The 15417-nt window shown below is 48.6% G+C and overlaps 1 protein-coding gene across 1 annotated transcript in view; it reads left to right on the top strand.

Moving 5' to 3' along the window:
- Positions 1-15417, top strand: part of LOC144101408 (mannan-binding lectin serine protease 1-like) — a 62478-nt gene that overhangs the window by 41167 nt on the left and 5894 nt on the right. The window contains exons 7-12 of the mRNA XM_077634558.1: positions 2108-2311; positions 7217-7366; positions 8433-8598; positions 9652-9854; positions 12066-12365; positions 14162-14268. Of these exons, the coding sequence (XP_077490684.1) occupies positions 2108-2311; positions 7217-7366; positions 8433-8598; positions 9652-9854; positions 12066-12365; positions 14162-14268 (1130 nt within the window). The remainder of the gene's footprint in view (positions 1-2107; positions 2312-7216; positions 7367-8432; positions 8599-9651; positions 9855-12065; positions 12366-14161; positions 14269-15417) is intronic.

Raw genomic sequence — 15417 nt, 5'->3', positions numbered from 1 at the left:
TTAACCCTGTCCTTTCCCTATTGAAAAAATGTGTACAGGTTTGAATAGGAGACAAATAGGATTATGGCACATTTCGCTTAACATTTTAGGATGAAGCTTCCAAAGCGATTCAACCTTTGAGTGACTCCTTAGTGGAGGGCTCCGTATAGCTACCATTACCCATGGTTAATTACCGTGCACTCACATCACACAGTGCATGCAAGTCGTGGGTTTGAACCCGCCCACTACGGTAGCACTTCGATGGAGGAAAAATGTGAACATTCCATGTACTGTGCATTCTTAATGCCAGTTAAGAACCCTAGGTGGTCGAAATTATCCGGAGCCCTCCACTACGGCGTTCCTCATAGACTGAGCCGGTTTGGGACGTCCATCCTATAAAGCCAAACCAAATGTGCCATAATCCTATTTGCTGACCCGTTCAAACCTGTATACATTTTTCAGTAGGGTTGCCAGCTGTGACCACCATATCCCCGCAAACTTCTTAATCTCATCAGCCCACCTAACTTTCTGCTGAACCTGCTACACTTCTCTTCTCTTGGAATCCACTCCGTTACCCTTAAGGACAAGCGGTTATCTTGCCTTCGCATTACATGCTCTGCCCAAGCCCATTTCTTCCTCTTGATTTCGACTAGGATGTCATTAACCCGCGTTTGTTCTCTCACCAACTACGCCCGCTTCCTTTCTGTTAATGTTACAGCTATAATTTTTCTTTCCATAGCTCGCTGTGTTGTCCTTAACATAACCTGAACCCTTTTCGTTAGCCTCCACGAAAAGGGTTCAGCTTAAGTTAAGGACAACACAATGTAGGTCGTCCAAACGATGACATCTTCCTGTTGTCAAGGGTTCGCTGTCAACTGCCTTGCACCTTCCAGACACCTGCGCTTTTATGGAAGTAAGCAAAAGGGGGTTGACCGTGACGTCATGAGAATAGGTGGATGCCATCAGTTGGAGGACCACATTTGTCGGGCATTTGTGGCTTCATTCTCGAGTTGTACCCGACAATAGCAACCTTGAAATTTATTTGGAAACGCACACCGCAGCTGAAAAGTGACCTCCTGCGCAGTCGTCAGAAGTACACAAAGGTAAATGCACGAAGAACGGCACGTGCGGCATTTGGGAATGAAGAATGAAGTGAGAGTTATTTCAAACCACAAAGAAGTTTACAACAAAAAAGAGAAGGCAAAATGGTACATGGAATGCCTGTTTCGTAGGAAGCTGAAACGCACATTTTGGGCGATTTTTTTTCACCAACACCTGCAACAAACTATTACTTGACTGTACAATGGGGTTAACTACTTACTGACTTGCTTGATCGAGACGGTAGCGATCGGGTGGGTACCCTTGCAAACATTTCTTTAGACAGTCTATAGACTGTCAATAGAGTGTTGTCTATAAAGTCTCGAGACTTTCTATTGACAGATCCCATAGTCTAGTTTATAGACAATCTATAGATTTTTGACCATACACTTTTAGTAGACTTGTGCCTATAGACATCCTTTGGATTATGACGAGACAAAATGAAGTACCTATAAGAATGCAATAGAGTCTATAAGAAGTCTGTAGAAAGTCGGTATACCATTTTTATAGGAGGAAAGCCAGTGAATTGAGGAGGTGGTGCCCTCTTTACACTACTATGCAATACACTTTTAGTAGATTTTTGCCTATAGACATTATATAGATTATGATGATGATGACGATGATCATAAATTTTTATGGCGCAAGGGCATCTGTGGCCAAAGAGCGCCATGACACAAGGTTTTTTCTTCTACTCAAGGTGGGGTCGAAGACCCATTTTTCAAGCATTTCAAACCCTGAATAAGCCGAGCACCAGGCAGGGAAAGCTTGTACCCATTGTATCACCGGTGGGTACCCGGCGGCACTGGGGATCGAACCCCGCACCTCCTGCATGCGGGGCGGATGCTCAAGCGACTAGGCCACCGCTGCGGTATTATTTAGATTACGAATAGACAAAACGAAGTATCTATGAGAAAGCAATAGAGTCTATAAGAAGTCTGTAGAAAGTCTATAAACCATTTTTAACAAAGGTAGTACAGCTGGCGATGTCGTGCGGTGGGATGCAATGGGGTGTCCTGTGCTCCCTGTGCAGGCTGTGTCGTTGCGTCGGACGCCGAGAACGGCACCGTGGCGACGCCCAACTACCCGAACCGGTACCCGTCGTCGGCGCACTGCCTGGTCGACCTGGAGGCCCCGCGGGAGTCAAAGGTGGCGCTCAAGTTCGTCGACTTCTCGCTCGAGCCGGACGCCAACTGCACCTTCGACTTCGTCGAGGTCTGGGACGGAAACGATGGAGGTACGTAACAATAATAATAATAATAATTGGTTTTTGGGGAAAGGAAATGGCGCAGTATCTGTCTCACATATCGGCGGACACCTGAACCGCGCCGTAAGGGAAGGGATAAGGGAGGGAGTGAAAGAAGAAAGGATTAAATAGGTGCCGTAGTGGAGGGCTCCGGAATAATTTCGACCATTTGGGTGACACGCTGTGGTTTACAGTGTTGACAGCCTTGTGCGACATCGCGTTCGTACGTGCTTCCATGAACTTCATTTTGTAGCGAAAGCTACATTGGCCACGAACACGCATTCTCACCGTGGTCGCACCGCACCACGTGACCAACCACGTGACTGGTCACGCGACCAACCGCGTGACGAACCACGTGACAACAACTAGCCAGACAACCAGACTAACCTGGATTTGCAATCAAGATGAACCAAGGCTAACCAGGCTATGCCTTAGCTTTCGCTACGTATATCCTGGCATAGCCGAGCTAAGCCATTGCCAATTTTTTTTTTATCTTTCGGCCTCATTGTCTTCTTATCCTAATTTCGGCATTTTCGAAACCCGCCGCGGTGGCTCAGTGGTTAGGGCGCTCGACTACTGATCCGGAGTTCCCGGGTTCGAACCCGACCGCGGCGGCTGCGTTATTATGGAGGAAAAACGCTAAGGCGCCCGTGTGCTGTGCGATGTCAGTGCACGTTAAAGATCCCCAGGTGGTCGAAATTATTCCGGAGCCCTCCACTACGGAACCTATTATCCTTTCTTCTTTCACTCCCTCCTTTATCCATTCCCTTACGGCGCGGTTCAGGTGTCCAGCGATATACGAGACAGATACTGCTCCATTTCCTTTCCCCAAAAATCAATTAAAAAAAAATTTCGAATTCCACGGCTCTATAGGCGAATGTCTTCCCTGCTAGTGAGCCTTATTAACAGCAGTCAGCCTGGCTTCAGTGGATCAGTGGTTAGGGCGCTTGACTGCTGAGCCAGGGGCCGGACGCAGGTACAAGCTCAGCCCCGAAGGCCGCCTTTCTATGGAGGCAAAATGCAAGGCGCCCGTGTGCTGTACAATGTAAGCGCACGTTAAAGAACCCCGGGTGGTCTAAATTAATCCGGAGCCGTCCAATATGGCGTCCACATAGGCCACGTGTCGTTTTGGAACGTCAAGCCCCTTATATCATACACCGTTACATACCTTAGTGGTCAGTGTTTAGGCGTTGCGGCATCGGTTACAAATAAATAAAAACAAAAGCGAACGACTGTTTTAGAAAGGCCATTGAACCATCTCTTCGTTGGTCAGGAGAAACGGTTTGGTAAAATACAGGGTGCCTAGCCATTGACGTCCCAGTGGAATGTGTGTTAAACGCGCAAAAGGAGCAGATGAACTAAAATCACCATTTTTGGCTTCCGGCGTTAACCTGTACAGTTTCCCGCTGACTAGAGCCTCCCTGAGCACCTTTGGAAGCATTTCTTCGCTTACCAAGGCCGCGACCATCGGCTGCCCATGACAACGCGGCTTCAGGTTGTAGTATGAGGTCTTGCTGGCGCGCTAGAACGCTTGAAAGGATGCAATAAATAATAGATATGTGAGCTATATGCTTAAATATGTGCGACTTTGCTGAGACGTTAGCACCAACGCAGTCTACCCGTTGAATGAAATAACCGGCTTAACGCAGGCGAGGGGATTCAAGACCGCTTAGATACACTCTGTCGACAGCGCACGTGTAAGTGTGCATGTGTAGGTTCAGGCATTGCAACCACTCGACTCTTGCCCGGCCTAAGCAGGGACATCGTAAACGGGTCGTAACCTCCTTGTGGAGATCGATGCCAAGATGGCGAAACAACTGTCTCGCACCGACTCTCAACGTAGGGGGAACCAGACTGCGTAGAGCACTTGGACCACCCGCTGATGCCTGAAGCAAACAGGGCACGTAGAGGGTTGCACCACACCTGTGTGATAAGTTCTCTTGAGTGGTGACACCCGGTGATATGGTGCCACTCGGCTCCTGTCGGCGATTGTTGTAACTATGCGGTGACCGATGACGCTGCTTAGCATACGTGGCCGGGATACCGCTACGTTTTGCCAACGTCATTTCTCGGCGTTCTCTCCCTCCTTCGCGCGTTGGCAAAACGTGTGACGTATCAGCGCGCCACGCGAGCCTTCACAGAGCGCCTCTGCGGAGCACTTGAGAACTAACTGTCGACGCTTTGCCGATGCACGCCTGTTAAACAGCTCGAAACCAAAACGGGACAAGAGTGGGCACTAATTACCTCCACGAGCGCACAATAACAAACTCGCTTAATAGAGAACTCTTTCAATAAGCTTCGAATTCCGGTACATGCATTAATTTTTCTTTGCGTTCACAGAGCTGCATGCAGAAAGTTGGGTCTTTGTCAGAAGCATTGAAATCATTACGCTTGCGATACGAGCACAATTCCGACAGTGATTCTAGCACTTGTGGGACGCTCTGAGCTCCAACGCTTCACAAACACTGCGCAGTACAGTGCTCCTTACGATGTATGTGAAGTGCACAGTGATCGATGCTCTGGAACCCCATAAGTGGCCTAGCGGATGCCGCTGAGAGGGACCCTAAGCTATAGCTTTTCCACTCAGGACTCGCCGAGTAAAGGAAAAAAAGTTAGTTATTATGCGGGCTCGTTTGAATGTACTCACTGGACAGCTATGGGGTACGCGTGGGGTTTCACTATTAGACAGGCCTAACTTGTGGCAGGAGTGATTCGCTGAACGTCGTAGCTCTGCTACATGTAATCCACTCGCACAGTTGGCCGGCAAGCTACACATGTAAAAACTGCGTTAAAAATAAATAAAAGTAAGCGAAAGCATGAAAAACTGAGTCATAATGAACACTGCCTACATAAACTGAAGTCCGTAGTGCGTTTTTATGGTCTTCGCTAAGAGCGTGGTTTCAGAAAACAGCGCAGAAACAACACTCGTTCTGTCAACGAACTGTCTGAACGATGGACCACCCATTGTGTTACAAGTGATGCTTCAAATCAATAGACCAATTTTTTCGTTTAGCGAGTCGTTCAAAAGGTTGCCAAAGAAGATAAACACTACGCGTTACGCGTCCGTTTCAATACGCAGCATAGACTTCAATATTTAATTTCCCCCTGAAAAGGCATCGCTGTCCAGTTGCCCGGGAATTCCCAGGAGCCCATCGAGACGGAGACAGAACGCGCATGAATCAAGCACATCGACCATACGTGTATAAGCTAAGCAAAGCGGGCACAGAGAAAAAAAAAACCGCAAGCGGTTTCGAAAAGTGCATGCAACCTGCTGTAAGAAGGGCTCGAATACGCACGTCGATGAGGACGAGCTGCGCATTTACAAAACGGTCCGGGGAAAAAACGACCCTTGCGTGAGGCGAGAGAGATAACAGCGGCGAAGAAGCGTTTCCGCGCTTGAGTTGGCCCCGTGCTCTCCGCGGCAATGATTGAATATAAAAGATCGGACGGGCCCAAAGGGCCATCAAGGAAGAGAAGAAGCTGCTGCTGCTACTTTTCAAAAGGGAAACATTGGAGGCTCGAGGCCTAATGGAGAGAAGCGGAAGACCCCCCCTCCCGGCTTTTCTTCGTGTCGCGTGCGGGGGAAAAATGTCTCATATGCCCTTCCTTCGGGGCCAAATAAGCAACAAAAAAATGCGCATGAAAGGAACAGTGGAAGCAAGTGCAAACTGCGCCATAACTGCAAGGCAAACAAGGCAGTTACTTGCGCGGCAGAAACTGCTGGTGTTGTATATGGCTTCTTGGAAAGGGAGCAGGACTTTAGAAAGCCCTACAAGTTATGGAAGGAGCTGATGAGAGCAGCGCTTAAGGACGCCAGGACACATTTGCGTAGTAGAGTGAGTAATGTCATGTGGGAAACGTGCTGAGTGAAAGAACAAGTTTACAGGCATACTTGCGCGAAACAACTGGATGCAACTGATCCCCAGATGAGTTCTCACCTATCGCCAATAGAAACCCCTGAATTCAGCGGGGAGATCTTCCAGTTTTTCGTGTACTATTTCTTCCTCTTTCCATTCTTCCAAGCACACCTGCATAATATGAAAAGCATGTCCTTCTGCCCTATATGGCCCTGTGCGTGGTGTTCGCTATACGTGACTTTGTGTGACTGTACGTACTGCCAGCAAGAAATGAAACGCGAACAATTAGAGAGTTGAGCCACGAACAGTAAAATAAAAAAACTCTTAGCAATGGGAAGCTCAATACTAGCGAAGGGTAATTTCACTTCGAAGGTTGTATCTGGCGTTTTCCTCTTCCAACAAAGTTTTCCTGTTCGCGTTTCATTCGTTACTGATTGCACACATTGTACGCTTTCAAAGACATGGTTTGTCTTTATGGTTATTCAGGTGGATTTGAACCTGGGCTGTTATCCGCGAGAGCTCTGCAGTGCAGGTACCGAAGTTACGCCACAAACTGCGAACAAAGTTTTTCATCGGCCTGCACGGCTCACATTACGACCTGGAAGGCTCTCCGCGCTTATCACAGAAGAGCGAGGTAGAATATATTCTGGTTTACATAAAATATCGACGCGTCCGGTGATGCCTTCAGTAAACAGTTTGCTGTGACATTACATCATCCCCGGCGTCATCAGCGTGATTGCATTCACAGCAGTACAAAGGCGTCTATTTATGTTTTTCAACTATCCCTGTCCTGTGCGAGACGCGGTCACCATATCCCCTCACATATCCTCATCTCATCTGCTTACCTCACTCCCTGCCGTTTTGGCCGCCCGGTCACGCTGACGTAGCCCCTGGGTTCACTCTATGGCTATAATAGACCATCCATTACCTGTTCACCACCTTACATGCCCTGCACACGCAATTTTTTTCCTATTTCCGCTAGGATACTATAAGCTTGAGCTTCTTCTCTACGTCACATCTATTCTCGGTTGTCCCTTAGGTTGGCGCTCCCTGGGCCGACTGTGCGGCGACAAGGGTGAAATGAAGGAGCTGGTCACATCGGAGAATCGCATGCGGCTCAAGTTCTACAGCGACAACTTCTCCGAGTTCCGAGGATTCTTCGCAAACTTCTACCTTGTTGCTCCGCCCGGTAAGTGTGGATACGAAGCACGCGCAAACGGACTGACGAACCGGCGGGTGGCATGGCGGCTGGCGAGTTTAGCAGGCAGAGAGCGGTAAATGATAATGATCAGGCACGCACATATGGCCCGTTTTACGACGGGCACAGGATACGGCGTCATTTCCCAGATGAGGCTGGCCGTGCGACACACTTTTCTTGCCCTTCCTCTGCGCTGAGGTGATCATTAATAATAATTGGTTTTGGGGTAAAGTAAATGGCGCAGTATCTGTCTCATATATCGTTGGACACCTGAACCGCGCCGTAAGAGAAGGGATAAAGGAGGGAGTGAAAGAAGAAAGGAAGAAAGAGGTGCCGTAGTGGAGGGCTCCGGAATAATTTCGACCACCTGGGGGTCTTTAACGTGCACTGACATCACACAGCACACGAGCGCCTTTAACGTTTTGCCTCCATAAAAACGCAGCCGCCGCGGTCGGGTTCGAACCCGGAAACTACGGATCAGTAGCCGAGCGCCCTAACCACTAATTATTCGAAAAAATCCAAATTCTCACTTTTTAATACGGGCGATAGCTATCTGCACCGATGCACGCGGACAGGATTGACTGAAAAAAGAGCATGAATTAGCGCATTGATAAATTCTTGGTTGCCGACTTCCACAGCTATGAACTGAACAAGTTGGTAGCTGAGGAGGGTTGGAAAGGCTTGGATTTATTTTAACTGCAGCGGTTACCCGGGTTAGAACCCGACCTGGGCGGTTAAAGATCCCCAGGTGGTCGTAATTGTTCCGGAGACCTCCTCTACGGCACCTCTTTCTTCCTGCTATAGGGTGGAACGTTGCCACAGGGTGGCGGCGTTCCACCCTATGGCGGCGTTCTACCCTATGGCAGCGCGCAACCTTGTGGCGGCGCCGCCACGCTGTCACGTGGTTGGTCACATGGTGCGGAGCAGCTGCCGGCGGCGCGGCTGATCATGTGGTTCTTCACGTGGTTGGTCACGTGACCAAGTTCCACTCGGCCGGCTGCAGTTATCGCGTCACTCCAGGCTTAACCAGCGCTAAACTACCGCCATTTTTTCGCAGAAAACAAGCCCGAGGTGGAAGACGCCAAGACCGTGATCATGCGGAAGAATGCGCTGGTTCCGGCTCGTGAGCTCATCGAGGAGATCTCCCCCGACGAGACGGTGGCGAGCGACGACCAGAGGATCCTCAAGTGCGTCCCCAAGGTGCCGGGGGCCAGCGTGAAGTGGTACGTGTCACTCCCCGAAACAGAGCTTTGTACTCAGTCAAGTAAACTATTGAGAAACTGATGCACCCGACGTGAGCGTATTATAGTACTCAGTATGCGAGCTCAGCGAAAGAACAGGGCTATGTATTAACTATTATTGCATTTGCCGCTACAAGCAAGACAAAACTTCCAAGCCAAACATGTTTGCAAGAGTACGTTGTTAGCCCGAACCAGCTAACGAAAGCAATAATGCGCCCCACCGCGGTGGCTCAGTGGTTAGGGCGCTCGACTACTGATCCGGAGTTCCCGGGTTCGAACCCGACCGCGGCGGCTGCGCTTCGATGGAGGAAAAACGCTAAGGCGCCCGTGTGCTGTGCGATGTCAGTGCACGTTAAAGATCCCCAGGTGGTCGAAATTATTCCGGTGCCTTCCACTACAGCACCTCTTTCTTATTTCACTCCCTCCTTTATCCCTTCCCTTACGGCGCGGTTCAGGTGTCCAACGATATATGAGGCAGATACCGCGCCATTTCCTTTCCACAAAAACCAATTATTATTATTATTAAAGCAGTAATGCTGCAGATATTAACAAGTAAATGAAGCAGAGCAGAATGATGGGCCAATATCACCCATATGAAAGTACAAAGCATGCTGGCTATGGAAAGTTGAGATGAAGCAAATCACTGCCTTCTCTTTTCCTTTACTTTGCCATGATTGAGAAACTGGAAATAAAGTAACCAGTCATTAGCGGAATCTTCTTTCATTTGCTCTCACACTGGTCAAGATCAAACCGGGAGAGTGGAATCAATGTACATAAATAAAAATACAGTAGAACCTCGTTGTAACGAAGTCGAAGGGGCCCGGCGATTACTTCGTTACAGTCGTAGCTTCTCGTTATAGGCCGTGCTGACCGAGCTTCCGAGCGGAATCGTCGATCCTTCGTTATATCCATTATTTCGTTATAAACCGTTTTTTAAATAACGACGTCCGACTGTATTCGCTAACTGATGTGCGACCGCATCGCCGTCGGCGCTTGAACCTTTGTCGCTCACTGCTTTGGCAAACGTGTGCGCAGGCTGAAGAACGAGACGGTGCTCAACGGCAGCATGCCCCTCCCGCACTTGTACCTGGTCTCTCCGAGCACGCTGTGGATCCGGCGCATGCACTCCGACCTGGCCGGCAGCTACACGTGCGTGGTGAGCGCCGAGGAGCGGGAGGCCGTGGCCACCACGCTGGTCGTCATGGCCGGAACCAAGCCGCGCAGCAAGTGCAACGTCTGTGAGTTTACACCAGCTGCGATTAACCTTGTGACGCTTGGCCGTGTTAGTTCGGCGTCCTAAAGGCGTATTGCATGAACGCTTTACCCGCCGCGATGGCTCAGTGGTGTACGACACTCGGCTGGTGAGCACAAGGTCCCGGGGTCGAATCCCAGTCGCGACGGCCGCGTTTTGAAGGGATAGAATTCAAATTAGCTAGTTTCCCGATGATGTCAACACACGTTAACGAACGCTACTTGGTCGAGATTATTTCGGAGTCGACTGTGTCTAGCCCTTATTGTATCATATGATGTTGTCCATACCGTATCATACCATACCACACCACACCACACCACACCAAACCACGCTACGTCACGTCACGTCATGTCATCCCATGTCATGTGTGGGGCGGTACGGTACGGTATGGCATGCCATGTCATGTCATGCCATGCCATACCGTACCGTACAACACCACAACACGCCACGTCACGTCATGTCATGCCATGTCATGTGTGGTGTGGTGCGGTACGGTATGGCATGTCATGTCATGTCATGTCATGCCATGCCATGTCATACCGTACCGTACCACACCACGCCATGCCATACCATACAGTACAGTACCAATGTAAGCATATCATACCATATTATCATATCATATATCATATCATATAAAATATCATATCACCCCGAATGTTTCATTCTATTCAATATGCCTCACAGAGCAACGATAGGGCCATGAAAGCCTGCAGAGGCAGAGGTCTGATGCATGGCGAGACTGGCTAATGAGCCCCCTTCTCTTGCTTTTCCTTTCATCTGTCTATTTCCGGTGTATGTCTGATGTTTCATTTGCGGTTCAGTTTCTTCCTCGCTTGACCTTCTCCTCGGAAGACTAGACGGTTGTCGGCCTCCCAAGGACCGACACAGGCGTCTGGCTACGAACGGGATTAATACGCGTAGAAATCAACGCAGACGCTATGCAGTCGGCGCGTCGTGTGGCAGATTTGACTGGTTATACACGCAGGCATACGAACTCGACGTTGGCTGTCTTCATCGTTTTGCTTGGTGTAAGGTGAACGTGAATGAGGAGTCTAGAATAATTTTTGTGGCTTGCCTTTCGGATGGCAAGGGGAAAAACAATACGGCCTTGCGGTGCTCGTAGTGTTACTCTTGGCCGGCGTCTTTTGCACATATCGCAGAACGTGGGCTTTTGCTGATCCGGCTCGGCGTGCTAGCTGTTGAGCCAGCCTGTAACAGTTGGACCTGGGGCTTGAGAAACTAGGGTGAAAATAACAGGAAGTTGGCGTCATAGCGGAGTTGCTCCTTTTTGTCACGTGAGAAGGAACTGAATTCATGGATGATTTTTAACGAGCAAACACGGACACTAAATGAAAATGATGCCCTAAAATGACTACGACGCACCAAAATTGCAGTGGGTATTCAAAACTATACATTTGCTTTGCAAAGAAGCTGACTTTTCATGCTGACCTGCAATTTGAAGCATTAAGACTGTGCTGTCGGAGGAGAAGCTATACTTTAAATACATCGCACATTGGGCAACTATTTCTGTGTGATGTCTGCTGAAGACCTGCTGGATGTTAGTACTACAGCTGTCTTAAGTCATTTCTACACCGATATCGCAGTTTTATATGTCTGTTTCAAACCTCCCGACTACAGAAAGCACCCATTGTAAGTTTTGAAAAGAAGGTTAGTCAGACTAACATGTCCAAAACACAGCAGTTGATGGCTTGACAAAAGTTGACTTATAGAGGCAGCAGCATTGCAAAAAAAAAGGAACCTTGGAAAGTGTTTGTTTTTCACTCCGTAAAAGGGGCATCGAAAAACTGAATGGCGCAGTGTTTAGGTGAAGTTTCAGGGCAGAACCACGTGCAGCCTTAGTCGAAAGTGTTCAGAACACAAGATTTTCTCTCGAGCGGTATGGTCAGCCGCTTAGTTACCTTCGAAGTTCTCAAAGTACGCAAGGGCTCTTGCTTTCCCCGCCCTCTGAGGATTTGGAACTTGTGGTGTTGAGTAAACGGCTAAATACATGGCTCAAATAGAAGCCCTGTGGCCTGGAAACTTTTGGCCGTAGGTGCATGTCAGGTATCCCTTGTCATGCTTTAAAGGAGAAGAAACCGTGTGGTAACTCAAAAGACAAGTTAATTTATTGGTTGGTTGCTACTTCTGAGCTCACAAACGGCTTCTTCATCCCGATCACTGTCTTGGCGAATCGCAGATTTCCGCAAGAGTCCCAAAGACCAGGAGATCCCGCACGGTGAGACGGCTATCATGCACTGCACGGCCCAAGCGCCACAGAGGCCTTCGTCCGACGTCAAGATCAGCTGGCTGCGCAACGGCCTGCCCTTCCCGACCAGCAACCGTTACCGCGACCTGGGCAACGGCCTGGTCTACATCAGCGACGCCATGCCCAAGGACTCGGCCGTGTACACGTGCATGGCCACCGACCGGAGGAACAACTGCACCGTCCAGGAGTCGGCCCTGCTCAGGGTGCTGCCAAGGGTGAACATCGAGGAAAGTGAGTCGTGTGCCTCCATCGCTTTACTTGCAGTGGCAGAGAGCTTACACCGAAGGGACCTTGCAGTATTTTTTCGCCAAGGCATACGGTTTCATTGTGTTTGACACTGACCTCTGTGCGTTGCAAGCCTACTGGAAGGTACCGTCTTTACCAAAAGTAACCGGGCAGCGGTGGTTTGTTTCTTAGGCGCGTAGCGAATAACTTATGGCAGCCCTTAAGCTCCGAATCTGTGTAAAGTAAGGTGAAGCTTTGCCCTCATGTTCTGACACCTTTCGATCTTTATGGATGCCGTAAAAGCACTGTTATACGGTTGAGGAGCAAAAACCTGGTGCTCGGTTACTTTTTGCAAAGGAGGTACAGTTTTTAGGGCATGTTCTGTTCATGCAACGCTTCCTATTATCCTACTCATACCATATTACTTTGCGGTGCTTTTTCTGGTGTCTTTTTCTACTCCGGCTCACAAGCGAGAGCTCTACCTCATGTGCCCTAGGATAGGGCCAAATGCGGCAGTTTATTTGCAGTGACGGTACTAAAGGAATATTCATTTAAGAGGGTCTAGCATAATTATGATGAATTAAAACGAACGCTGAAAGGACTCACAGCAGGTATTTATGGCCCCTTCAAAACAGTCGAGTGACCGTAAGGCGACTGACAGCTGGTTTACCTGTCAAACATAGGCATAAGACAGCATAACTATTGCGTTGTCAGTTCTGAATCGGTAGGCTATTTCTACGCGGCGTTTGCCCCAGACGCTGCATGACCTCTCAACTTTAGAGAGCCAGGTCATAATAATGTGGCGCCACGGGTGTGATACGTCGTGAAAAATGCACAACTGACAATTTTCTCTCGGAAACGTTTAAGACGTATGCACAGAACCAGCGCTATAAATCGTGGCACACAGCCTTTGTCACAGAACAACGCAGACGCAGCAATCATCGGCAGTCGATTCACTCTGAGGACGGACCCAGAAAATCCACTGTGGACACCACGTTCAAGTGTATGGCATTTTACTAGAACGGTCATGAATGACACATTTTGGCGAGCTTTATTAGCATTACTACAATTAATATTGTGACAATTCATAATAAGAAATGTAGGGAAAGACAGGCTGGTCACTGCTACTTAAAGATGCACAACGCCCACCCATCTCGGGGGAAGCAGGATGTACCATTCAGGAAAGGGGACGTAAAGTGACTCGGAAGCTGAGGCCTCGTCAGGCGCTACACGCCTTTTGCCTCACCTTCCTTTTCCTCCGTAAGGAAGAAATAAAGTCTTTGAAGTTTGAAGAAGAGAAAAGGGGAAAGGAAAACGGACTCTTACAAGGAGACAAACGAGAATAACAAAAAAAACAGCGAAAATAACAAGAATGAACCTCTAATCCTTACCCTACAAAAAATGCAGTGAGCTTCACGAAGTTTGTTGGCAGCAGTTATGGGTGCGGCACCTTAACGCTACGCTCTCTCCCTTTCCGGCTAAGTGCTACTGGATTACTTAATAATTTGAGGGAACTTGTCGAAAGGTTCTCGTGTCTGTTTGTTTCGCAGTAGGCATTAGGTACGCACGTTACATTGGGGCCGGTCGCCTTACATGGAGCAGCTGTCGATCACTATTTCTCGATGCTTTCGGGTTCTTCAAGAAAAAGTGAATTGAGACGTTCTCAATGCGTTGGGTCTGCGTACGCATGTATTGACGTTGCGCACAGAAGTATTGCCTTGGTTCTTCATGTTTTTTTTTTGTACAAATGCTATTGACAGTCAGGCAGTAAGAATAAAAGCAACCCTTTTGTTTCGTTCCAGTCTGCGGCATTCCTTTCGTGGCCCAGCCGAACATGTCCAAGCCACACGTTGAGCACGGCAAGATTGTGGGCGGGATGGATACTGTCAAGGGTGCCTACCCATGGCAGGTGAGTCGGGGGAAAAACCTTAAGGCGACACATGCATAAAGGACTAAACGGCATCGGTATCGCAATGTACCGCATTCGAAAACTACTGCGCTCACTTGCTGCTCGACAAGGCGAGGTTAATTGCAGATTAGCGGGACATCCGTTTGTCCTGCTTTAATGTAACTTGGCTCCTGCCGATGATATACAAAGAACACGTTTAAGTACATTAAATAAAACAGCGATATGAAACGATGACCGGTGATGGACAATGCTCTAGCAAGCGATGAAGAGTGGCAATTTGGGCTAGTTAAGCTAGCGCGTGTTTCTGTCTTTCTCTGCCGTCGTTTTGTTTGCGCTGCTTTGGTTTTTCGTTAATTATGGCAAGTCTCTGGATAACAAGGTATAACTGCGACCGCAATAACTGCGATAGCTTGGCAGAAACTTGGTTTGTTACTGCAGTGTGCTTTCTGTGGATAAAAGAGATAGACTGCGCCACAATGTTTACACTATGAATTAACGATTCGACAGCAGTAGGATTGTCTGGAAACAGAAGGTGGTTCTGGTGTAACCGACAGTCTATATTTATATAGTGGGGAATGTGATGAAAAGTTTTCTTTTATGCTGCGCTACGTATGTCATCATATGTCCAAATATCACTGACGCCTATAATTGAATCAGGCGCAGTTGGAGCATAATTAGGGTTTTTTACATCAAGCTATCTATGGCCTTTTTTTTATTTTGCAGGCACTAGCCTGTACATCAAACGTCATCGCGGGCAAATAAATCGCTTGTAAATAGTTTACAGCCAAATAAGTCGAGTGGCGTGCTGATGAAAGACGAGCAGAGGGAGATGAGTTAGATGCGGGGCCCGAAGAGGTGGTGATCGTTCCAACTAAGAAGCATGTCATGCTTCCTCGACTTGTGTCGGTGATGCAGGCTCGGCGGACTCGCGTCAAGTTCAGTGAACGCTAGTTCACGCAGGCCTATGGTTCGTTCGTAGGCTGGCTGCGTGGTGTGCTGTACCCATCTCCAACGACTGCCTATAGAAACATGTATGCTTTAAAAAATCGAGAAGAAATGGGCTTGAGCAGGGCATTTAGTGCGAAGGCAAGACAACTGCCGGCCCTTAAGGGTAACAGAGTGGATTCCAGAGAAGGCAAGCGTACCGGG

The sequence above is a fragment of the Amblyomma americanum genome, chromosome 8 (genome assembly GCF_052857255.1).
Source record: "Amblyomma americanum isolate KBUSLIRL-KWMA chromosome 8, ASM5285725v1, whole genome shotgun sequence".
In the NCBI taxonomy this organism is placed as follows: domain Eukaryota; kingdom Metazoa; phylum Arthropoda; class Arachnida; order Ixodida; family Ixodidae; genus Amblyomma; species Amblyomma americanum.
Note: the sequence above shows the minus strand (reverse complement) of the source record. Positions and strands in the feature narration are given on the sequence as shown.